At 51.0% G+C, this 23994-nt stretch overlaps 8 protein-coding genes across 8 annotated transcripts; 5 read left to right on the forward strand and 3 right to left on the reverse strand.

The window, feature by feature from the left end:
* Positions 1-507: 507 nt before the first annotated feature.
* BO88DRAFT_462452 (SDR family oxidoreductase) lies at positions 508-2063 on the forward strand (the record flags this gene model as incomplete). The annotated part of the gene is made up of 4 exons (XM_025711214.1): positions 508-805; positions 885-988; positions 1093-1275; positions 1337-2063. The coding sequence occupies 4 exons, from the start codon at positions 508-510 to the stop codon at positions 1916-1918; spliced, it is 1167 nt and encodes a 388-aa protein (XP_025562901.1). The 3' UTR covers positions 1919-2063.
* Positions 2064-2694: 631 nt separating this feature from the next.
* Positions 2695-4507, reverse strand: BO88DRAFT_453560 (cytochrome P450; the record flags this gene model as incomplete). The annotated part of the gene is made up of 5 exons (XM_025710753.1): positions 2695-2826; positions 2897-3767; positions 3834-3958; positions 4017-4204; positions 4276-4507. 5 exons carry the CDS (start codon positions 4505-4507, stop codon positions 2695-2697), a joined length of 1548 nt encoding a protein of 515 aa, XP_025562902.1.
* A 2527-nt stretch (positions 4508-7034) lies between these two features.
* BO88DRAFT_404822 (putative integral membrane protein Pth11-like) lies at positions 7035-9069 on the forward strand. Its single transcript, XM_025706723.1, has 6 exons — positions 7035-7632; positions 7702-7721; positions 7772-7808; positions 7861-7928; positions 7979-8349; positions 8418-9069. The coding sequence occupies exons 1-6, from the start codon at positions 7506-7508 to the stop codon at positions 8902-8904; spliced, it is 1110 nt and encodes a 369-aa protein (XP_025562903.1). The 5' UTR covers positions 7035-7505; the 3' UTR covers positions 8905-9069.
* Positions 9070-10787: 1718 nt separating this feature from the next.
* On the forward strand, positions 10788-12342 carry BO88DRAFT_443775 (hydroxymethylglutaryl-CoA reductase; the record flags this gene model as incomplete). Its single annotated transcript, XM_025710048.1, has 2 exons — positions 10788-10846; positions 10947-12342. 2 exons carry the CDS (start codon positions 10788-10790, stop codon positions 12115-12117), a joined length of 1230 nt encoding a protein of 409 aa, XP_025562904.1. The 3' UTR covers positions 12118-12342.
* A 191-nt stretch (positions 12343-12533) lies between these two features.
* Positions 12534-14859, forward strand: BO88DRAFT_404824 (putative amino acid transporter). The gene is made up of 2 exons (XM_025706724.1): positions 12534-14663; positions 14731-14859. Exon 1 carries the CDS (start codon positions 12799-12801, stop codon positions 14560-14562), a length of 1764 nt encoding a protein of 587 aa, XP_025562905.1. The 5' UTR covers positions 12534-12798; the 3' UTR covers positions 14563-14663; positions 14731-14859.
* A 687-nt stretch (positions 14860-15546) lies between these two features.
* On the reverse strand, positions 15547-17273 carry BO88DRAFT_388312 (glycoside hydrolase family 28 protein; the record flags this gene model as incomplete). Its single annotated transcript, XM_025704856.1, has 5 exons — positions 15547-15828; positions 15906-16359; positions 16418-16563; positions 16617-16925; positions 16977-17273. The coding sequence occupies 5 exons, from the start codon at positions 17271-17273 to the stop codon at positions 15547-15549; spliced, it is 1488 nt and encodes a 495-aa protein (XP_025562906.1).
* A 2617-nt stretch (positions 17274-19890) lies between these two features.
* Positions 19891-20861, forward strand: BO88DRAFT_462469 (RTA1 domain-containing protein; the record flags this gene model as incomplete). Its single annotated transcript, XM_025711215.1, has 3 exons — positions 19891-20054; positions 20116-20364; positions 20416-20861. Exons 1-3 carry the CDS (start codon positions 19901-19903, stop codon positions 20859-20861), a joined length of 849 nt encoding a protein of 282 aa, XP_025562907.1. The 5' UTR covers positions 19891-19900.
* Positions 20862-21721: 860 nt separating this feature from the next.
* On the reverse strand, positions 21722-23152 carry BO88DRAFT_42350 (sugar phosphate isomerase/epimerase family protein). The gene has a single exon (XM_025708652.1). It carries the CDS (start codon positions 22949-22951, stop codon positions 21818-21820), a length of 1134 nt encoding a protein of 377 aa, XP_025562908.1. The 5' UTR covers positions 22952-23152; the 3' UTR covers positions 21722-21817.
* Positions 23153-23994: the final 842 nt, after the last annotated feature.

A 23994-nucleotide genomic window follows, 5' to 3' on the forward strand; every position in this document is an offset into this window, starting at 1 on the left:
CCAATCGGAAACCCCATGTTCGCACCCGAGGGTCGTAGTGCAGTCGACGACATAGTAAGCGAAAAGATCCTTGCTAACGCGATCCGTCTCATTCGAACGCCACCAATGACCTACAAAGTCATTGTCACCCTATTGGACCTTTACTACACCGCGGCATATCTCCCCGGAGCGTTAGCGTGGCGGATTCTGGCCGACTTGCGGCATCGCAGCGCCACGAGTCCGTTGTTTGTCCCCACCATCATGAGTTGATGCCAGTCCGCCGTCTCCCATGGGCAGAGGAGGGGCAAGCTAACAAAGAATTGACCGATTGGCCTGGACAGCAGTCTGATGTGTACAGCGTTATGCACTGGGCCAGGGTATCTGGGTGAATTGGGAGCCATCATGGCATCCCCTGAAATCGGACCAGACCCCCTTGCCCTTGATCCATGAAGCTGTGTGCTGTCTCCCTAATGAGTCCTTCTCGAGACAAGATTTAGGTCCCAGGTTACTCCCCTCATTAGACTCACCATGCAGCAGTCTCAAACCTCCCAAGGACACCATGCCATCGTGTTCGGCTGTTCAGGCATCAACGGCTGGGCCCTAGTCAACCAGCTACTCACAAACTATCCAGCCCCAGGGACTTTCACCAGAGTGACAGCGGTTGCGAACCGTGCATTCACAGCCGAGGAGGCACACTGGCCAACGGATGATCGTATTCAGATCGTCTCCGGCGTGGACCTCCTGGCGGGCGATGATGCAGCGCTGAAGAAGACCCTGGCGGAGAAGATCTCATCTGTCGATACGATTAGCCACGTGTACTATGCAGGTATGTAGGTCGCTTCCTGATTGCATGCATGCATATTATGTTAGTGCGCCTGACCGTGTGGGTTTCAATATCTGTGCAGCATATCGTGCCAGCGATGTCCCCGCCGAAGAATGTCGACTGAATAAGGAGATGCTTCGAGCTGCTGTACAGACGTTGGAGACTCTCTCTCGAAAGCTATCTTTCGTTACTCTCATTACTGGCACAAAGGCAAGTCACCTGCATATCCACATTATAAATACATGATATTCCACGTGAAAGGAGCTAACAACAACCATCACATCCAACAGGCATACGGCGTCTACCTCCTCGACAAATTCCCCTTCCGGAACCAAATACCCCTAAAAGAAGACCTCCCCCGCGTGCCAGCCGAATACGCCAAAGACCTCTTTTACTACCACGAAGTCGACCTGTTGCAGGAGCTCTGCATCGGAAAGACCTGGTCATGGTGTGAAGTCCGTCCGGATGTGATAGTACGTCGCCACCCCCTTCCACCACTCTCCGCAAACACATTAACCGAAAACCCATGAAAAGGTCGGCCTTGCCCCGTTCGGCAATGCAAACTGCATGGCCCAAACAATGGGCATCTACCTCTCCCTCTACCGCGCCCTCGAAGGCCCCAACGCCCGCGTTCCCTTCCCCGGCAACAGCACAACCTGGACCCTCCAATCCACCGACTCCAACCAAGACATAATCGCGCGGTTCTGCATCCACGCTTCCCTCCAACCGCGCGAAAAGGTCCATACCCGAGCATTCAATATCGCAGACAGCGCACGCCCCGTCGCATGGTCCGAGCGATGGCCAATCCTGGCGTCGTATTTCGGGTTGGATGGTGTGGGGCCCGAGGAGGGCTCTTTGCACCCGACGGAGTACATGGATCGGAACTGGGAGAAACTGAGACAGTTGTGTAGTGAGAGGGAAGGGGTAAAAGAGGAGGTGATTTATCGCAGTATGCATAATACGGGTGCCAGGATGGGGAGTCTGAGGTTGATGGATTTCGATCGCCCGTTTGATTTAGGGAGGGCGAGGGAGATTGGGTTCACTGAGGAGATGGATACGAGGACATCGTGGTTTGGGGCGTTTGAGAGGGTGAGAGGGATGGGGATTATGTTGTAAATAGATATTTTCCTTTTACATTCTGGTCTGATAGGAGTACTAGTTACCAGTGTTATATAAGTGTATAGAGACTATAGGTTATGCTGCTGCTGATGGTGGTGTGATTCATTAGGCCACAGGCTAATATACAGAAGCTTAAATATGACAGTTCATGATGAATGTACAAGCCAATCATAGTTCGATTGATTAATGAAGTGTATGACTCAAGTCCAGTCAAGCTTTCAATGGTGTCAGATGTCTAGTATACAGACTTTCGATGACAACTGCCGTCTTTTCTTCAGTATATACTGAATAACTCACACCACTCACTAACTGAACACCACAGCATGATGTCTATATAAAGATTACCAGCAGGCAAGCCTGAATCTATGTAAGAGACTCCCGAATATTCGTAGAGATTTTCTATCATACTCAGTAGTAGCATAGTGCCAGCCTGTCGTGGAGAGACATGGATAGTAAGAACTTGAACTTCTTGAATACCCCCTAATATTCCTCATCCTCATTTTAGTAATGCCACTATTGGAACTACTAGACTATAGTATCCAATCACTCCTCTAACGTAGTCTAGGATATATATAGCGGGTGCAGGGATTTGAGCCAGCTTTAGTACTCAGTATCATGTCTCTTCAGTGTCACTCATGGTGATTACGACTACACAACCCCGGACGCAAGCCAATCATGAATAATTAGAGAGAGGAGCCTACAGTTAGCCAGGAGAGAAACAGTAATAAAATAGATTCAAGGTGAGAAGTTTGATATTAGACGGACTGAAACAGCTACATCGCCTTCACGGCCCCCCGCTTGTCAACCGTAACCCACATATCGCGCCAGAATCCCACGCCTCCCTTGATCACAAAATGCGCGGAAGGTTTGCCGGCAATAGAGTGAAGCTTGAAATTGCGGAATAGCTGTATTCAAATGAATTAGAATACGAATGAATTTGGAAGATTATGAGGGATGGGATGGGGAGGTACAAACCTGCAAAGGACCCTTAAACAGCTCCATCATCGCAATATCCTTGCCCAAACATACTCGTGTCCCGTAACCAAAAGTAAACATATACTTGTTCATGAGCTTGGCGCGCTCCGCGTCCAGCCAACGCTCTGGGTTGAAGACATTTGCATCAGCGCCAAACACGTCCTGATCGCGGTGGACGATCCATGGGTTCGACGAGATCTCCGTGCCCGCGGGCGCGAACTGGCCATAGAGATCGATACCCGGCTCGGAGACATATCGTGGGAAGAGATTTGGCGCGGAGGGGTTCAGGCGCAAGGTCTCGCGGACACACGCGGCATAGTAGGGTAAGTGCTCGACAATTTCCTGGTACTGGGCCATTGGACTGATGAGGCCCTTTCGGGCAGCATCATCGATCTCGGCCATCATGCGCTCGTACACCTCTGTGTGGGTCATGAGGTTATATACCAGCGCTTGGAAGACAGTTCCGGTGGTGTCGGCGCCAGCAAGAAGGACCAAAAGGACCTCTGCCCGGATATACTCCATGTCTAGGGGCTTGCCCTCTTCGGTGCGGGCCTCGAGGAAGGTCTGAAGGAGATCGATCCGGCCGATGTCCTTCTTTTCTTCAAGATCACGCAGGCGCTGGTCGATGAGTCGGTCGCGAAAGCGCATTAGGACTCCGATGCCCGAGTCATCCTGGGGAGTCGCAACTAGGTACTTCTTCATGAAGGTCGTCTTCATCCAGCTGGTGAAGGGGTGGAGACGAGCCAGAAGACCGAATGCTGGGAGGCCATCGTGGAAGCCTTGTACTAGACCGCCGACGTCTTGCCCTTGCTCGACAAAACCGAAGGGCGCACCGAAGCCGACCTCGCTGATAATGTCGTATGCCATGTAGCTGGGGAGATGTTAATATGGCCTGTGGGACGAAGTGGAGGGTCTCCAAGAATGGCACGGCACTCACACTGCCCACCACGAGAAGTCAAAACCAGCGCCCGTGCGGGCGAACCTCTCGTCGATCTTCTGTAGCCAATGCTCGATATGGGCGTCAAGTAGCGGCTCCATGCGCTTGACATTGCTAAAGCTGTACTGTGCAGGTATCAGTCGAGTGGGCTCTGAAGAGAAATAGGGGTCGAGTTGAGCGTACTGGGCCGGCGATGTGCTTCCGGAATGCCGCATGCGTCTTGTGAGAGCGCATGTTGAACAGAGACTCGGTCTCGCCGAAAGATCCGGTGATGTAGTGACCCGTTTTGTCGGCATTGCGATGGTAGATGTCGGGAAGCTTCTTGGGGTCGCTGACGAGCAGGAGCGTGGGTGTGATGCGTACTACGGGGCCTGTAAACGCTTTAGGTCAGACTTAATTTCTTTCGCAACTTGTTGTCCAGGTAGTACGATGGTTAGTGTACCATATCTTTTTGTGAGATCGTACACTGTCTGCAGTTCAGTCTCGCGCAGATTATGCCATGCAATCCAGAGTCGGGTGACGCCGCCCCAGAATGGACCAGGAAATTTCGCCAACGGATGGAAAAAGTGGTAATAAATGATCTGGTACACGAATTGAAGGACCACATAGGCGACCAGACCCAGGATCACGTTGGTCGCCGTGACTTTGGAGAGGAGATCTTCACCCACGCCCATTATTGTTGTTGCTTTGTAGTTGGCAAGCGGACAGATGACAACAAAAATCACCGGAGAGCGACACCATGCTCTTAAAACATGATCATCGACAGCCGTTGGAGAGGAGCTTTGGACTTAGGCCCGCCCTGGGTCCAGCACCGACATTTGGCTCCTCTCTCCTACGTAAATGTGATCAGACGACGAATCAGTTAGTCGCGTAGTGGTACCACTGAGCAAGAGGTGGTGCGCCATCTAATCATGTACCGGGACTCGATCCGAGGAGAACACCATTGAGGCTACTGCATTGGGAGGGTAGACAATATGACCAGAGTGTCGATCCAACCAGACTGGAGCCATTGACAAGCGTCATTCGGAGACTTCCCACCCAAGTGCCGACAGACAATGACCAGCCTCGTCCGCCAGAGTAGCGACAACGTACCTTAGTGTTGCGGGGACAAAGTGAAGACTCATGAACAGGGAAGAATGCGCGGCCGAGGGTTTAGGACCTCCAACGGCTCCTAGTGTCTCTGATGGAGTGGGCTTGCCGAGTCGCGATGAGCCATTATTGGCCGTGGTTAGGCTCTCGGGGGAGCAGTTGACACTTGTCAGACTCGAAGTTTGTCAGAGACTGCTACTGGAAAGGTCATGTCCCGACATGAAAACCATGGAACCATTTCTAGCTTGATGAAAGGGACCATTCCTTCCATGCCAGTTTGTGGAGTGCCGTTCTTGCCATATATACTTATCCCCAATCCATTCATCTTCTATCCATCTATCAAACTATCGGGATACCGCCGGATGCCACAAACAAAGAAAAAACCCAAAAATTTCGTTGCTCGACGTGTTCGACAAAGTACTTTGTGCTGACAGCAATTAAATTGCGGTCCACTGGGGGAGGCGACGTGAGAGGCCAGTTCCACCCACAGACATCCCCCTAGCAGGCCCTAACGGAGACTAACTCTGACGCCGGCCTGAAGCTGGGCCGCGATCGGCACTCCATCCATGGCTCCAGGAAAAATAAAATGATTACACCCTTTGCAAGTTGCAGAGGGGGTGTCAAAACAGGCCCAGAATTGCAGAAGCAAGTATGGCAAACAAAGGTTCCAGGATACCCAGGAGAAATTGCTGGTTTAGTATCGGCTTGCCCATTGGAGTCACACGCAGTACTAATGGCGGACTTCGTTATGTCTAGTCGGTCTTTAGCGCCATAGGCCACTATTGACTGCTTCTGCAACTGTCGGGATTTTTGTGATGCTGAAAAGTAGGAATGCTCCCAGCTGAGGATGGCAACATTGCGCCTGTTGATATATCACGTTTGATACCAATGTCGCTATGGGTGGCGGCGGACTTGTACACGGCCTGAAGGGGCCGCTTTGACAACTTGGATGAGAGGAGTTGCAAAGTCCTCTTATCCACTTACAGACTAATTTCCCTCCATCCATCTCACATGGAAATTCAACGCAGATTTTCACCGTTGAAGAGACAGAAATAGGTGGTTGCGATGACTGGATCGGGAGCACGGCCGATAGCCCGAGGTCCGTCCCCGAAGCCACTCACTAAAACCATTCCCCGTCAATTTCATTCGCTCTTTGAACATCAGCATGAGTCAAGAAACCAGCATGCGAAGGAACCCCTTTCACAAATCCACCACCTGGTTAGCTGGTGCATAAGTTGGCTGCCTTGAAGAACCAAAAAAGCATTAAGGGGTGGTTTCTATCTTTTGGATCTATTGACCGAGCTACAGTGAGTATTCAGTAGTATAGGCTACCGCGTGCCAGGGCGACCAATAAAGAATTGCCCTACGCTCCCCAGAACGTCTCCCAAGCCACCAGGATTTGATCCTGCCCACATTGTCTTCGCAGGCACTTGCAGGCGTGACGCCCGAATCCCGGCGTAGACCACCTTTCGAGCAAAAGTCTCGCCGTCCAGAATTGTCTGGACGGGTCCATCCCCAGTGGAGTGGGTCAGCATTTGCGCTCAGGGCGACTATCAGTCAAGGCCCTAATCCGGTTGGAGCAAAGCCGGCTGCGATTCTCCTGCCTTTCAGACACCGGTCGTTTACGGTGCGAATAGTGCCGGAATTTACTTCCTTCCATTTTATCCGGTCCTCCCGTGTCTTGCATACAGCCACTACCCTGTCACAGCGGTGCTTGTGGTGGCCTGACTTGGCTGGCTGCCATCGTACACTCCGCGGATGAGGTTGCCGCAACCACTGTCTACATGAACACCGATTATCATAACGAGAACGTGGTGGCAACCTCGGCAACAAAAGTACAAATTATTATTCAAAATTTTGTTCCACTTCTTGCGAACATCGGAATCTCCCCCGGAGATATGACCCATCTTCAGTGACGATCGTGCCCCAACTGCTATTTCTGTCGCCGATGGCCACTCAGTAGACAGCGACTAATATCCTAGTGGCACCCCCGATTAGCCGTGGAGCGATAGGTTCAACGACACATTTTCTGTATCAGATTCGATGAGCGGAGTCGGTCAGTGCATCCGGACTTGATGCCCGCCACTCCATGACCCAAGATGTGGGCTACGTACGAACCGTCACTGGAGTCCCCGATTCTTGGTCGCTACTCGCGCGAGACCTTGCTTTTTCCTTCCGTTCTTCCAGTGTCGCTAGCCAACTCTTGGTGCCGTCTGAACTTTTCCCTCTGAGATTTTCCCTTTTAGGAAACGCCATTGTCCATCAGACTCCAGTTTCTCCAACATGCGAGCTTGACCCGGACCGCTTGGGATCGTCCAAGAATGAGTCCCGGGGCCCTGCCAGGGGCATTCGATGCAGTGATGATCGCGATGGCGCACATGCGCGAGATTGCCTTACGTTAAATCGCAACTCAATCTTTAACCCCTCGGAAGTTCCCTTTCTAGAAAATGACCGTCTTCTCTGTGTATGGTGCATGAGCGACTGCATCTGATGTGTTGCACTCGATAAATAGACCTTGGCCTTTCCCGATTCACTACCCAGTATTGTGCGCCTTGCCCTCTTCTGTCCGTTTGGACTGTCAATATGGCAACTACACAGGGACCAGTAATTGCTGGTGTTGCGATCAGTTTTGCGATCCTGAGTTTTGTGACCATCTGTCTACGGCTGTTTGCTCGAATCTATGTCTTGAAGCGAATGGGCTTGGATGACTGTAAGTCAATATTGTCCTCGCCCACCTTGGCTATTGTCAAACCTGTGACTGACCTACTATTTCTCCTAGACTTGATTATTGGCGCCTGCGTAAGGGGATCGTTTCCGGATCGATGCGATTGAGCTGACCTCTCACCCAGCTTCTATCATGGGCATTCACAGCGGTCACCATAGTCGGTAGGTTCATTCATCTTGTCCACATGTGAGGGCGGAGACTGACACTGTATAGCTGTCAAGCATGGTATGGGCCAGCACATGGTGGATGTGGATCAAAGTGGTCTTATCACATACTCTTTTGTACGTCACTTACACTTCAAGCTATGATATCGTTGCTGACGGCAGACCAGGCCGTCTGGTTGAGTTCAATGTTCTACCTGGCAGCCCTTGGATTTGTCAAAACCTCCGTCTGCTGGTTCTACACCCGACTTGGTGACAAGCAACTCACGCGCATGTCTCTCGTCATGATGTGTGTTGTGGGTTGCCAAGCCACTTCATTCGTTCTGACAGCTGCGTTTCAATGCAATCCCATTGCCCGCGCCTGGAACACTAGCATTCCTGGCCGCTGCGTAACAATCAACGTCTTCTACCTCGCCAACGCAGCGTTGAACATTACGACCGATCTGCTCACCTACTCGCTGCCGATCCGGGTCATCCTGAAGCTACACATGCCAAAGAAACAGAAGTTGGCTCTCGGCGGTATCCTCTGTCTCGGTCTATTGTAAGTAGTACAATGCCTGTTACTTTTGAAGTAAAGCACGTTTTTCCTTGCTTACTCGCAATATCCAGCGCTTGCATCTCCTCCATCATCCGAATCACCTACATCCCCGCGATGCTCACCTCCAGCGACTCCACCTACGCTATCAGCGGCGCCATGTACTGGTCTGCCATTGAGATTAACGTCGGTATCTTGGCCTCCTCCATCCCATCCTTCAAAGCCATCGCCTCTCGCTTCCTCCCCCGCTTGATTGGCGAGTACAGCTCGAACCGCGGCTACGGCGGATGGTCGAGCAGCAATATGAGAAAAGAGGAATCGGGCTTCTCCAAGGGTCGCGAGCATCCATTCGATATGAGTATCCTACAGACCCAAGATGGAGACGCTATGACAGGAACACAGATCGGGAGGAACAACAGTCAGGAAAGGATTATCATACCGGATGGGAAGATCTATGCTCATACGGAAATCGAGACGAATGTCGAAATCAGTACGGAGTACTATACTCGCCCGATGCAGTCGTTTGACATTCCTCGGTCTATGGGGACGCATAGTTCTTGAGCAGATAACTATACCCTTACTTTCTTCTACTTTTTGTTCTTTATCCCTCGTTTTTTATCTTCATATACCCTTTTCTTCTTCCCTCGTTCACTTGATTTCCTATTTTTTTTCCCCACCTGAGTACCCTCCCCTTATTTCCCTTACGGGGGAAATTTCTTGATCCCCAAACCTTTTTTTAACGGCCCTTCAGAATATCTAGAAGAATATCAACTAGAATGACCTCGGCAACAAACCTTAACGTATTCACCGCTGAATTCAATAAAGCAAGCGGGTAGACTAACTAACTCAAATATAAACCCCGTGATCTTCAGAGCAAAATAGTTAGTAGCAACTACTGAGAAAGCTAAACCTAAACCCCCGGCCGCAATGGTGGTCTATCTATCATATGCGCACCATAGCAGACAAGGAATCAAAACAAGGATGTCTGATACTCTGTGACACATGATCTACGTGGCATGGATGATGATTTGTCACTCCACTTCCTATTTCTTGGTAGAAATCAAGTGGATCCATAGTGGATAGCAAGGTTATCCCTCTATCGAGACAATGGAATTATATACTGTAGACACACACGCACGCTCGCGGTTTATAGAATAACGAGAGGGCCAGTATGCGAAACTTAACTATCGGCTTTACCCGGCTTACTAGTAAGTAACCATCAGAACTGGGCTAGGCTATTCTCGGGCATACCGTGAGGTAGTAGGGCCGATCTCGATGGATAAGGAAAATCCATAAGGAAAGGGGCTGCGGACTGCAATTGCCAGACTATCGCAGATCTAGTCTTCTGCGTAATGCAAAATTGTAGTAGATAGTTTCGTCGGGGCACCGCTCGGACGCAACTATCACCATCAAATCAAATTTGTGGTTGGTTTCTGATGGGTTAGACACGACTATTGTGTATGCTTTGCACGGAGTACTCCGGTAATGTGCAGGGTGCTCGCTGCAAGAGGTACTGTGCTGCTCCTGCACATCAGCGCTAGGAATATTATTGTTCCCCCCCCCTCCTCTATCTCTCTCGGTGGCATTTTCGAAGTACAAAGACTTCGCCACCAGTTCGTTCAGAATATTGCTTTTTATTTTCTTTTTCTCTTTCTTTTTTTCGTGGCAATACGTACATTTCCGAACGTGAGCGATCCCGGATGAAATTACCTAATCTTAATCTTTTGTATCCCCCTTTCTTTTCTCTTTATCTTAGGGCTCGGAGAAACTGAAACTATGATGGTTGCTTTCTTTTTCTTTTCAAATCGATTCATCGTGACAACCTACTAAAAGTGCTACTTACTTTTGAGGTCAGTTCCACTTGGTGACGGATGGGTCCGTCGGGCAAATTACAGGACCCGCAATCTGGAGATGCAGTAGTGTTGGTTGCCTTCAATTTGGATGCTCTGTGCGTTGAGAGGTGCCTTAGTGAGCTGAGGCAATTTACTACTAATTGCTGTACTCAGTATTACTTTTGGTTGTCGGCTGACTGGTGGGTTGTTGTGTTTGGATATTCGGACTTTTAGTGCTATCTCTGCCTGCCTGCCCAATTTTGGTCTCCGTGGTGTGAACGTACTCCGGATGCTTTACATGCAATAGTTACGAATGTGCCTTCCTCTATATTATACCTCATTGATTTGGGTGTGTTATTATACGGAAGTCTCCATGCCTCAATTAAGCTTATTTCCATGTTTATCATTGAATTTGATGAAGTCTGGCCTTGGATCGAGCCAGAGAGGTCTAGTTTGGTTGGATTATTGATGATGTCCTCTATGAGTGCAGACGGCATATCTCTTGCTTACAGTGGTGATGTAAGTTCGGTTTGAGGATCACCCGGAAACAAGAATGGGAGAAGACTAAACAACTGTGCCCCTGGAAGCATGGTACCCAAGCCCTGTAAGCAGATGCTAAGCACCGGGTTAACCAAGATTTACGCAAAGGTTAACCTTGATGAAGGCAAATCGTTCTATCTATACATATAGTAGTGATTACCTTGTCGCCCGTAATATTTGTCGGTCAACATCTGAATTCACACCGAATACACTTTGCTCGTGAAGATATAGTTCACGAACCATGGCCCCTCCTTCAGAAAAAACCAAGGCTCAAATCAGCCAGATCCTCACCGGGGTCGAACACATCACTCAGCACAATCAAGACCCCTACAAGGTGAAGATCGAAAACTTCATCGGCTATACGCACGTTCCGGTTGGATTAGCTGGACCGCTACACATTCGGACGCCCACAGGGCCTAACAAGGAGATCTGGGCGCCTATGGCCACCACTGAGGCGGCGGTAGTCGCCAGCTGCTGCCGTGGATGCAAAGCTGCCAATGCCTCTGGTGGAATTGAAGTCCACATGGGGGAGGAGGGCATGACGCGCTGTCCGGTCTTTCGCTTCCAAAATCCCGGAGATGCGTTGCAATTTGCACGCGCGCTGCCTACCCTCCAGGCATCGTTCAAGGAGGTGGCGGAAAGTACCAGCAAGCATGCTCGCTTACAGTGCCTAACGCCGCATACGATTGGGCGCTCTGTCCATCTGCTTCTGAGCTACACTTGCGGAGACGCGTCAGGCCAGAATATGGTGACCATAGCTACAGCCCGCATCTGTGAATGGGTGTCGAAGAACCTAGAAAAGGAATACAAGGTTGTGGATACACTTGTAGAAGGCATGCTGTCCTCGGACAAGAAACCATCTTGGAGGAATGTGGCCGTTGTCCGGGGTGTCGAGACCGTGGCCTGGACAGCTCTATCCGACTCGGCATGTCAGCGAATTCTAGGCTGCTCATCCGCACAGTTGTATGAGTTCATTCAGACTACCCAAGAAGCGGGGATCCGGAACGGTGAGCATGGCAGCAATATCGACTCCGCCAATATATTGGCAGCCATTTTCATTGCCACGGGTCAAGATGCGGCGTGTGTCGCGGATGCTTCATGGGCACACCTGACGCCGGAATACGATGAGGCGTCCAAGACAATAACGTTGAGCCTGTACTTCCCCTCCATGCCTGTTGGGGTAATCGGCGGTGGCACGTCATACGCGACACAGCAGGAAGGCTTGCGGATCATGCAGTGCAATGAGCCCGGCGGTAAGCGACGGCTCGCTGGGTACATTGCTGCGTTTGCTCTAGCTCTGGAGATCAGTACGGCTTCTGCAGTGGTGACGAAGACATTTGCTCGCAGTCATGAGCGGTTAGCACGATGGGAGGCTAGTGAGAGGCCAAGATCTAAGATGTGAGGCACGTCGCTTGAATCCCAGACCATAGGGAAGTAATGGAGGAATAACAATCCCAGTCTAGTATAGATGAGGCGGAGGAGACAGTAGACAGAAGTAGATAGAAGTATTACTAAGGTGAATGAATGTTGCCCTGGGTGCGCCTGTATCTATAGTAATTCGCCATTATGAGGTTTAATTTGATGATATTCAAAGGAGACAGCTGTATTCCACGTAACCATATGGACTGGGGTATATGGCGTAGTAGAAGTTCACTGCTCTTCTTTGACATTCTTTGTTTTCATCTGGACAGTCATGTGATGCCCGTTGTGCGGTCCGGGTGCTGACTCAGTCAATAACCAATCAAAAGCCACAAAAAGGGCACGGCCGAGCGAACGTGAAAGAGTGACGATCGACGGACCCAGTAAAAAGAAGGGAATCGACATCACTGACTGACTGCATCCGCTGGTCCTCCCAAAGTACTTGACTTCTTAAAGCATCGGCTTCCTCTTTCGTGTCCTCCTCTCCTCGCCCCCCTCCTCCTGGTTTACACTCCAAGCTTTCCTTTGTTCATTTGGCAATACCTGGACGGTCTGCACGGCCGGACAATGCTAACAACATTTTCCAGTCCCTGTTTCAACTGACCCCAACTTCTCCAAACCAGAAACTCGCCTCCGCCCTCCCTCCCCGACGCCCCCATTCTCAATGGCAGATCTCTCCACTTCCTCCGGTCGGGATCCCGACTCCGACTCAAGAGAAGCAAACAACGTCCTGTCCCAGCATCTGCACCCTCAGTTCACTGCCTCCCTCCAGGATGAACTGACTGCACCCCCCGCCGAGCCCCCAGCCGAGCACAGTAGCGGTGATGCTCCGTCCGAACCCCAGTCCTCACTGAGACTGCAAGGCGGCGACATCCATCGAGACTTGTACCGCCTCGACGCTAAATCAAAAATAGCTCGCCTAGACAAACGGGCGGCCACGTTCTCCTTTCTTCCGAGACGCACAGATGATGCGGTGGAGGAAGGCGTGGCCGCTATGGAGCCGGGGAGCTTCCGCCGTCACTTCGTTCAGAACAAGTACGGTCGGCTCGACCAACCGGGCGTAACCTCGTCCTTTCTCGATTTCCTCGATCTATATGGAAACTTTGCGGGCGAGGATCTGGCCGACACAGAGGAGGAATCAGCCATCGTCGAAGAGGAAGAAGAAGAGGATGAGACGAGGCCGGTGTCCGAACGAACTGCCCTCTTGCGGCGACGGCGGAGCTCACGAGCCAGCCGCCCAGGCGATGCTTCCAACGTCAAGACCTTCTTTACACTTCTGAAGGCGTTTGTGGGAACGGGAATCATCTTCTTACCCAAGGCCTTCCGCAACGGCGGAATCCTGTTTTCCTCCATCACCCTTGTAACAGTGTCGTTGATCAGTACCCTGTGTTTCCATCTGTTGCTGGAATGTCGGAGACACTATGGTGGGGGCTATGGCGACATTGGTGAGCGCATCGGTGGCACCCGACTTCGGACGTTGATTCTCGCATCCATCGTAATCTCGCAACTGGGCTTCGTGTGTGCTTGTATCATCTTCACCGCGGAGAACATCCACGCCGTCCTGGAAGCGGTGATAAAGGACCCGGGCACAGCTTTGTCAACCGGTAAATTAATCGCCGTACAACTGCTTGTGCTCATCCCACTGTCCTTGATCCGAAACATCTCCAAGCTGGGCCCCATCGCGTTACTGGCGGATGTCTTCATTCTCGTAGGCTTGGCGTATATCTACTTCTATGACATTGCCAGTCTCGCGTCCCGTGGTCTGGCGTCTTCAGTCGAACTCTTCAATCGTCAATCGTTCACCCTGACCATCGGATCGTGTATCTTCACCTTTGAGGGAATCGGCTTGATCCTGCCGATCCAGTCTTCCATGAAGCGGCCAGAGCATTTCGACAAACTCCTCTATACTGTCATGATCATCATCACCATATTGTTCACGGCGGTGGGCGCACTCTCGTATGCCACCTTTGGCGCGGAGACCAAAACGGAGATCATCAGCAACCTGCCCCGCACGGACCGCTTTGTCAATGTGCTCCAGTTCGTCTATTCGCTCGCCATCCTGATCAGTACGCCGATCCAGCTGTTCCCCGCCGTCCGTATTATCGAGGGCAAGCTCTTCGGCCAGAATTCAGGCAAGCGCGACCCCATGATCAAGTGGAAGAAGAATGTTTTCCGGACCGGTGCCGTGATGATCTGCGGGCTGATTGGAGCTGTGGGAGCCGGGGATCTCGACAAATTTGTCTCGTTGATTGGGTCGTTTGCCTGTGTGCCCCTGGTGTATATCTACCCGGCGTACCTGCACTGGAAGGGCGTAGCCGAGTCTCCATGGGTCAAACGAGGCGATATTGCGATGATGGTCCTGGGAGTAGTGTTCATGGTGTACACAACAAGCGCCACCGTCTCCGTTTGGCTAGAAGGATCCGCCTAAAGCAACCCATCGACATGAGTATGCGTAGGGATACGGCGTTTTGATTCGCATCTCGCATTTGTTGGAGAAAAACACGGGGCCCGGTGCCCTGGCTCAGGTTTGTCAGTCATTCAGCACACGATCGCCATACTCCGGCCTGTTGACTGCTACTAACCACCACACTGCCAGACTTTTATCTTTCTTTTTGCTCTCAACCGGCCGCCATGGAGCTAACGGTCTGAATTCATACAGCGTTACTGAAGTTTAGCATTTCGCACGTGCAACAGAGCCAATTAGTAAACCCCATCTTGGATTTTTTTGGGGAATGTTTCAAGTTATTCGTTGCTTTTGCTATTGATATGGGAAAGAGGATCTGATCCGTCTCTCCTGTCTTGACGAGGGTATGAGTGAAATGAAATGAAATCGAATTGAATTGGAAGAAAAAACAATTATCCACCACATGACTATTACCCCACTTGTTCTGTTTACCCCGTAGTGCTAGCTAGCTACATGAATGCGGGCATCTGACACCTTTCGTACTCCGCGACTAGATACCGGCTAATTTTGGGCCGGTCCTCGGTGGTTCGGGTTCGCTTTCGGTCCTTGTGAAACGCACCACTTGCGACTGGAGTAGCATGTGCATTGCGACCTCGGAGGGACTTTTCCTGTATCTGATCGTCGTAGACACTATCCATGTATGTTACATCTACAAGGGACTAGCCAGTCAACCGACATACTGCTAGCAACTACGGAAGAAGGACTCTCCCTTATGCACACATACGAACTGTTACACAGGTAGTTTAAAATGATAGATAAACCCTCCATTTAAATGAAACCAACTAATGACTAACTGGTCTCCACTATCCCAATTCGCTGATCTACAGCATCTCAGGAAATCGACTAGAAATCAAAATAGAAGTACAGAAATATAGACAGATACTATACAGTTCAGTACTTCCTCCAACCCCTTTCACTTACGCTGCAATCACACCACATTCCAGTAGTCTAAGGACATCCCGAAGAGGGGTAGTTGCAGCTATCATCGCTACCACCGGTGATGTCGACATCAGTGAAGACAAAGTTGGAGCAGCTGCCATCACCGCAGAGGATGTAGTAATCCTTGCCGTCGCTCATGGTACCCTTGACATTGACGAAGGAGATGTTCTCGATCTTGACGCCGTTGGTCGGGTCACCAGTGGCACCACCGTTCTCGTAGTCCTGCTGGACGTCGATGCCGTAGTCGGTGATACCGGACAGGGTGATGTTCTCGTAGCGGACGTTGTAGACCTGTATGTTTATATTCTCGGTGATTAGTGTTTAGGTTTTGATGAGGGGTGAATTATGGATTGGGGCAGGTGACTAACCTCGCCAGTGGTATCAGCGTTGGACTTGATGCGGCAGCCGTTCTCGCTGTTAATGACCTGGGAGTTGGAGAAGGTGACGCCGTTGACGGTGTTGTTGCTCTTGCCGCCGATGGAGCCGATGGAGAGACCGTGGCCACCGTAGCAGTAGAGGTTGTCGACGACGATGGAGCTACCGCTGGTGACGGCGACACAGTCGTCCTGGTTGTGCACCCAGGTGTTAGAGAGGGTCAAGAAGTCGCTCTGCTTAATGTCGAAGCCGTCGGTGTTGTGGGCGGCCGGGTCGCCGTCACTCTTGCTGTTGGCGGCATCACCGGCGGTGTTGTTGAGGATCAGGCCGGTGATGGTGAGGTACTCGGTGTCTTCAATTTCGAAGCAGTGGACGGGGTAGTTCAGGATGTTGAGGTTCTCGATCTTGGAGTTGTACATGTCCTTGACGACGATGAAGTGGTCCGGCCTGGTAGGGAAGGTTAGTAAAGCCATTCCTGAATAGGGGCTTGCTGGTAGGAGCTCACTTGTCCTGTCCGCCATTGGATCCCTCGCCGTCCCAGTAGGCTTCACCGTTACCGTTGATGACATGTCCCTCTTCACCGGTGATGGTCACGTCAGTACCGGAGATGACAATGGGGTCGAAGTCGCTGTCGTAGGTGTCGCCGAAGGTCTATCGGTTCCGTTAGTATGGTGGTTGGCCCTGATATAGGGGAGGTGGCTTACGGTTTCACCAGCGAAGATGACGGCCGCACCAGTCTGCAGGCCCGAGAGATCAATGGTGCTCGATGCAGGTGCATTGATGTTGGACAGGAGAATGTTGGAGCAGGATGCGACGGCGGAGGAGATTGAGGCGTACTCAGTCACCGTGCAAGTGGTGCCGCCATTGCCTGCCACGGAGCTCTGCACCGGCACGACAGCTTGGGTGGTCACAGCCGCCGCTGCTGGGGTGGACACGGGCACACGAACTGGAGTGGTGTGGAAAGTAGTAGGGATCGCTGAGGTGCGGGTGGCAGCAACAGCAGGAGCCTTGCCCTACATTGTTTCAGTAAAAGAATCATAAAGAGGCATCTGGTTGGTGCTCACCACTTTGCTGCTGCTGGAGACTGCCGGGGCAGCCGGTGTGGAAGCGGGAGCAGATCCGTCAGAGGTGCCCAGGCAGCTGCAGGCACTGGAGAGATGCTTGGTCTTGTAGTCGCAGTTGGAGAGGAAGACATCCGGCACACCAGTCGTGGCAGTCACGGTGCTCGCCGTGAAGGTGGCACAGAAGGTAGCGGCCGCCGCAGAGGAGACAGAGAAGGCAGAGGCACAGGAGTGAGACTCAGGGTTGTCGCACCCCAGGGCGAGAGGAAGGAAAGAGGCAAGGAGCGCGCTGCGCTTCATCGTGATGAAAAGAATGAAAGACTAAAGAGTGTTGAGATACTAGAGAAAAAAAACAAAGTGAAAGGAAGGACAATGAGGGCGTTGAATTCCAGATTTCTACCATGGACAACGTTGAACACCCAACGTTCTTATATGATAGATTGATAGCATCGGATCAATAGAGCCGAGAACCACAGTACCGTTAGTCTAGCTGGAAGTCAAGAATCAATAAGCTAAGCTCAGCCACCTCCTCCGGAGCTTAGCATGGAAGCATCGTGAACCGACCCATCTTCAACTCGGGTGGAGACACTTTTAATAAGAACATTCGGTCGGCCCCGCAGAGCGTCCAGCCAGGGGGTCTAACTCGCTGGTATGATTGGCACCGTCGGCAGTTAGCATTTTAGAGCCGAGCTCGAGACGGGGAGTTGCTCTGCTAGTGGTTTGATGAAGGGTTTCCTGTTGCCCCTGGAGCGTGTTTCACGATTGCAGCCATCACTTATTTGAGACTCCGACACGTCACGGCGCGAGTCATGGCCATTCAAATACCGTGAGGACCGATTGAATAAGTCATCCGCCACTTCGAAGTAAATTTGACGCGTACATAATTCATGAGCTCGGCTAATTCGGGCCTCTGGGTTTGTTGACACTGACTGCAGCTTTAATCTCGACCTCCAACGCTAATTCGGTAGGATACGCGACTCCCCTGAGTTAAAGACCCTATGCCTGGCTAGTCTGTCATAAGCCCTTAATACGAGACCCTTGGATGGCCAGATTTCTCACAGCATCTTGAGACTGAAAGGGTTCGGGGTGGGTCTTCGGCGTTAGATTGATGATAAATTGAGCACCTAGACCCAGCTAGGGAAGGGTCACCGAGTAATCCAGGAACTGTCCCCAGCACCGCCGTTGACTTCTTCCAGCTCTAGATTGCTGTGGTGCCTTTTATTCCGGATGGTTTTGAACCATCAATATTATCCATATCATCAGGGAATCTAGGATCCGTTCGCGGATCTCCCTTTACCCGCCCATTCACAGAGGTCACAGGCAGACATCCTCCTGGATCCCATTGGCCATTCGGTCTCCTACACTGTCATGCGAATGACTTAAATACTAATTAGTACTAACGTATAGACAGTCAGTGTTCTTCAGAGCGCTCATGTGCAGTCAAAATTTGCAAGACTTCCGGGCCTTGGGATCACAGTGCCCAAAGAAAAAAAAAAAAAAGAAAAGAAAAGAAAAATATATATACTGTAGTCACCGGCACGCAGGAGGGTCCTAACAGTGGACCAGGAGACAGAACAAGGTTAACCGCGGAATGTCGCAGCCGCTGTGTGTCAGAGAGATGGGATCAACTGAAAATCCTCCGTAGAAGCCGTGATCAATGGGGCAATAGAATATTGTTGCATCCATGTCAACAAGTCCTGTTTGCCGCCCCGCACACGTGTCATACGACCCGTCGCCATCCAATCTCCTCCCGTTTCTCGTCTCTTGCTTCCATATGGAGTAGTAGCTTCCTGAAACAGCCGCATCCGATGTTCTGCAGGCTTTTACCTGAGACTGCTGCTGCTGCCAAATAAAGACATTGAGGATGACGATCGAAATATCCAAAATCCAGAATTTCGAGAAACCAATGCATTTAGGAGTTGTGACTCTGGGACCTCTAAGGAGTTGAAGATGCGAAGCACTACAACACCCACCTACACACATACACACATACACACACCAGCATCAACGGCTATCATAAATTTGGGCGATTGACTCTCACTTGGGCATTTTTGATGACAGAGCTACCTGTGACTACAACAATCAATACCTCCCAGTAATGCAGTATGGTCCAGAAGCCACACTATTTGACAAGACTGCCTTGATATCATTGAATTGTTCGATGTGAAAGCGCATTTCAACGTACAAGGCATGCCCTGGAACACCTCATTGCTTTGCTATATGTTGTACCCCTTCTATGGACGCTGAAAAAGCTGAAAAACGCCTGTTGGCGACCTAAGCGACCTGGGGAATCTGCACTCCAACCGTATGGACAATCGAAAATATACAAGGAAAACCGTTCGATCAAATGCTTCGCTGCACCTGAGGTAATGTCACAATATACAGCTGTCCTACCAGCTCTATAAATACCTATGGGCTACTTAAACTTTGAGGTCTGGTGGTTGAAAAGAACTCTGAAGCTCAAAACCTGGTGGATTGTGTGTCCAGACGCTGGCTGTTCTTAGAGCGAACTACAAGTCCAGGCGTTCCTTAACGTACGCTTCGGTGTTGATATGGTCAGATGCACCTCCCACTGCTGTGAATGACAGGGAAGCCTTGCCTGGCATTTCAATGAGTGGTCCTACCATGGCACTGGTCCGTGCATTCGGATTCTTTGCCTGATCTGCTCGTATAGGACCAAGACTATAATAAGCACCAGACTGAAGAAAGCGGTTAACTCCACACACTAAACCAAACATGGTTCAGCGTACGAAATACGAGAGGCATAGTCCCAACTATGTCAACAACGGCCATCGAAGAATTCTCTCTAGGAATAGAAAGTTTCAGGAGTCGCAGTCACTTAAGAATCGAAATGACCCAGTCCAATCCCAGTCCCCGGCTTCCTTCACGACCTCTCAATCGCAATCGGCCATCACCTGCTTGTCATCATGGCCACCGGTTGGACGGCATACGCCTACTATCCCTCCGTGGGAGGCGCCGCGGTCATGATCATGCTCTTCCTGATCGGCGTCATTATTTTCACATACCAGCTTATTCGAACGCGAGCATGGCTGACCATTGCGGCCTTGATCGGCGGAATGTGTATGTGCAATGCCAAAACCTGCCTCAGACTTCTTCAGCTAACATTGGGATTGAATTACAGTTGAAACGGTCGGTTATATCGGTCGTGCCATGTCCGGGAACCAATCTCCCAACTGGACGCTGGGCCCCTACATTATTCAGAGCACCCTTCTCCTCATCGCCCCGGCATTGTTTGCTGCCACCATCTACATGATCCTCGGCCGGATTATCGCCCTCGTGCATGGAGAACACCACTCGATCATCCGACTCAAATGGCTGACGAAGATCTTCGTGGTTGGGGATTGTTTGTCTTTCCTCATGCAGTCGTCCGGTCCGCCATCCCCTAAAATCATCCGCCTAGGTACTATGCTGATGTTTACAGGCGCCGGAATCATGGTCCAGTCCAAGTCCGCGACCGATAATACAGGCGAAAATGTTATCATTGGCGGACTTCTCGTCCAGATTATTTTCTTCTGCTTCTTCCTTGTGGTCGCCATCATCTTCCAACGTCGTATCTACCGACACCCTACCGTGCGCTCCGAATCGCCTATGATCCCATGGCGAAAGCACTTCTTCTCGCTATACGCGTCCAGCTTCTTGATTCTTATTCGCTCCATTGTACGGTTTATCGAGTATATCCAGGGACAGGATGGATACGTGATCACCCACGAAGCTTTCATCTATGTCTTCGATGCGGTTCCCATGTTCCTGGTACTGTGTATTCTGATTCGATTTCACCCAAGTGAGATTAACGGGCTGCTGGGAAAGTCGAGGGTAGCAGCAGTGGGCTACGGGCTCCGGTTTGTTGACGTGTCTCCTGCAATGTAACGTATAAAGATATAGTGCAAGATTAGGATACATTCCGTGTGTATTATAGACAGCTAGATGGATATATAGAGTTCATGAACTGGTAATCTTCCTAAACCCTCTGCTCCGTTACAGAATGCACCAGGTGAGATGCAATGTATTATTCAAGTCTAAGAAGAGCTAGAAATATATACTCCCGACAACCTTGAATCCCAGTTTCTCCTCAAAGTCAAACACACCCCGCCAGAAACTCGGTAACTGGGTAAGCATCGGTGGACTAATAGCACTAATCATCTTCTTCAGGCTATTTATTCTCGTTTCGGGGGTGTTTGATGCGCGGATGAGCAAACGTCCATACCCTCCGCAGCGGACACGCAGTAGATACCGTCATCGTCATCGTCGTCGTCAACGTCGTCGGATTCCTCCCTGGTGCCAGTTGTTAAGAGTCCTGTATATCGTGGATGTTTTGATCATAGCGCGCTGCGTGTACAGGGTTGTGGAGTTTGCGCAGGGAAGGGCGGGAGTGCTACAGAGGAAGGAGGTGTGGGTGTATGTGTTTGATGGGTTGTTGATGTTTTCGGTTATGGTTGTGTTGTTGGTTTGGCATCCTAGTTGGCTTGGGTATTACCATGGGGAAAGAGAGGGAGAAGGAGATGATGTGGAAGGGGGGAAGAAGAGGAGAAGGAGGAGGAAGAGGAGGAGGGGGTCGAGTCATCAGAGGACTTAGGAAGTGGGTTGAAGATGGGGGTGTTATTTGAAGTCTGATTTTGTGGTTGTCGCTCTGGGCATTTGTTTTCGTTAATATATAAAGTGTGGGTGCAGACAGATACGAAGAATAGTGGTTCAGTTATTAGCATCTTTCAAGAATCTTAGTCTATGTGACGAAAACCGATGTGTGATCAAATTTCAGGCGCTAAATATCTCGATAACTGTTATATACTAATTGTGTTGGCATCAGTGACAGTCACGCTGCACGTCTATAAACGACCCTGCCGCATGGTCCTGATTCCCTGCTGCCACATTTCCCAATACGCTGGGACTTGAGGAATCGCCTCGGCCAGCTTGCGAAGCCCTGTAATCCCCCGCTCCGCATGTTCAGGGGCAACTTGCTCGCCTGGAACATTCAGCGAATTGTTGAACACCTCCAGGGACATTGGTCCCTTGTATCCAGTCGCCACCACCGCAGCTGCAACCAGATGAACTGGCATATATGCCCCGCGCTCTGATTCAAATGGGAACAATCGATGCCCGCGTGACCACGGTAGCAGGGCAGGTATCTTGGGATCTGTCGGCGGGAGGAATTTCTTAGGATCCATTCGTTCCGCGTCACCCACTTGAAAGAAGAAGATGCGGTCTCCAGGCACGGAAGCTACCAGGGATGATAAGGATGCACACAGCACATCGGTGGACTCCTCCACAGTCGGGTAGATGCGGCCATGTCCTGCGGGATTGTACGGATCCGCATATTCCACACCCAGCACGTTGTATGCATCAATTATAAGACCCACGTTGGGGCGATTAGCCATTCTCACGACTTCCCAGGTGGATGCCCAGGTATTCCGCACCGCCCAGGAAAGACCCTCGTAGCCAATGCGCAGCATAGGACCGCCATCTGCATCGGAGTATGCCTTGGCCATATCGCCTAGCTCTGCGAGATCGCGCGCGACTGTTTTCAGGTCGGAGGTGACGCCAGTATCGGTACGAATATTCGCACACATGAACACAAGGTCGGTGTCAAAGGCACGCATGAACGGGAAGCGCTTCGCAACAAGGTCCAACGTGGCTCGTCGCTCCGCTGGATCCTTGATACCCTCAATGCAGCGTAGAGGCTGGGTACATGCGATACGCATACCTAGTGACTTGACTAGATCGCCGAGCTTACGGGCAATCCGCAAGTTGTCAGGGGTTGCTTCCCAGAGCTTGTCACCAGGAAGCCCATGTTCCTCAAGGTAGGCTGCCCAGCACTCGTCGAAGAGGTCGATCCAACGGTAACCCGCTTTCGCTGCGGCTTCGAGGCGGGGTTGGAGTGTATGGTGAATGGCATTGCCGAGAGAGAGAGTGGCAATGCCAAACTCGTTAGAAATGGAGGTAGGTGGCCAGGCGATAGGCATGACGGGTGTATAGAGCAATGGAGAGGTGGCTTGCGAGAGAGAGAGAGAGGAGTGAGAATCTCGGGAAGTGAAGAGAAAAGCATCGAGTCATCCTTGGTCCGGATAATCTTTCTGCTCTGAATTGCGGGGAGAAGGCTTTCCCGTCTGGGGTGGCTAACCCCTATCCCCACAAAGATCATCCAGGAAGTCTGGGGATATATGCTGGGGTATGATACTTAGCTTCTCCAAACTCCTGGGCCATATCTAGAACTCGTGGAAGGTACCTCTGACGTCAGGGATACACCAATCCATGGGTAGTTTGCAATATGCCTCCATCACCGCCGCGAGGGGCTGGTGTGCTTTCAAGTTGTCCAGGTTGCACACTTGCGATGCTTGAGATAATTAAACACAAAATTTATCCATCTATGGAAGGCATGGGTTAGCAACATGGGATGGCCTTCTCTGGCTGGTTACGGATGAAGTCGTTTTGTGGTGTTGACAAGGGCTGTCGGCATCTTCCGCTGTCTTCGAGGTGGGAGTAAACTTTATCCCCCAGTTGAACCGCACTTGCCTCAAAACCCTAGAGTCATTCTTTTATGTTACTTTGTCCTGTTACCTTTGAATACTCTAAGCGAACGAAGGATCATTCCCTGTCCGATTATATAAGCTCGCTCCTTGCCACTAGCATCCTTTGGCATCGGACAAGGTAGACGTATCGGTCCTAGGTTCAACCATTCAAATCCCGGCCCGGAAATGAATGGATTGTCTATTTTGATTGATTGACCACCGAGAAAATGGGCCTGTGTCCCCATTATGCGACAACCGGCCGCTAAGACCTGCTCAAAGAGCATCGGGGTCGGAAGAACCGGCATCGTAGGAAATCAATGCGACCGACGCAAAGACACGTCAGATCTGCATGGCGGATTGAAGATTCCCCGCCACTCTGGAGCGAGCAATCCCGGCGGGGTGCCATAATTATTGTATCCTGGAAATAATGCAAGGCACTGCTTCGGTCAGCTCCGTGCGGCGTGTAGATCGCCATTTGCCAATAGTCCGTATGGGTC

Source organism: Aspergillus vadensis (genome assembly GCF_003184925.1).
Source record: "Aspergillus vadensis CBS 113365 unplaced genomic scaffold BO88scaffold_11, whole genome shotgun sequence".
In the NCBI taxonomy this organism is placed as follows: domain Eukaryota; kingdom Fungi; phylum Ascomycota; class Eurotiomycetes; order Eurotiales; family Aspergillaceae; genus Aspergillus; species Aspergillus vadensis.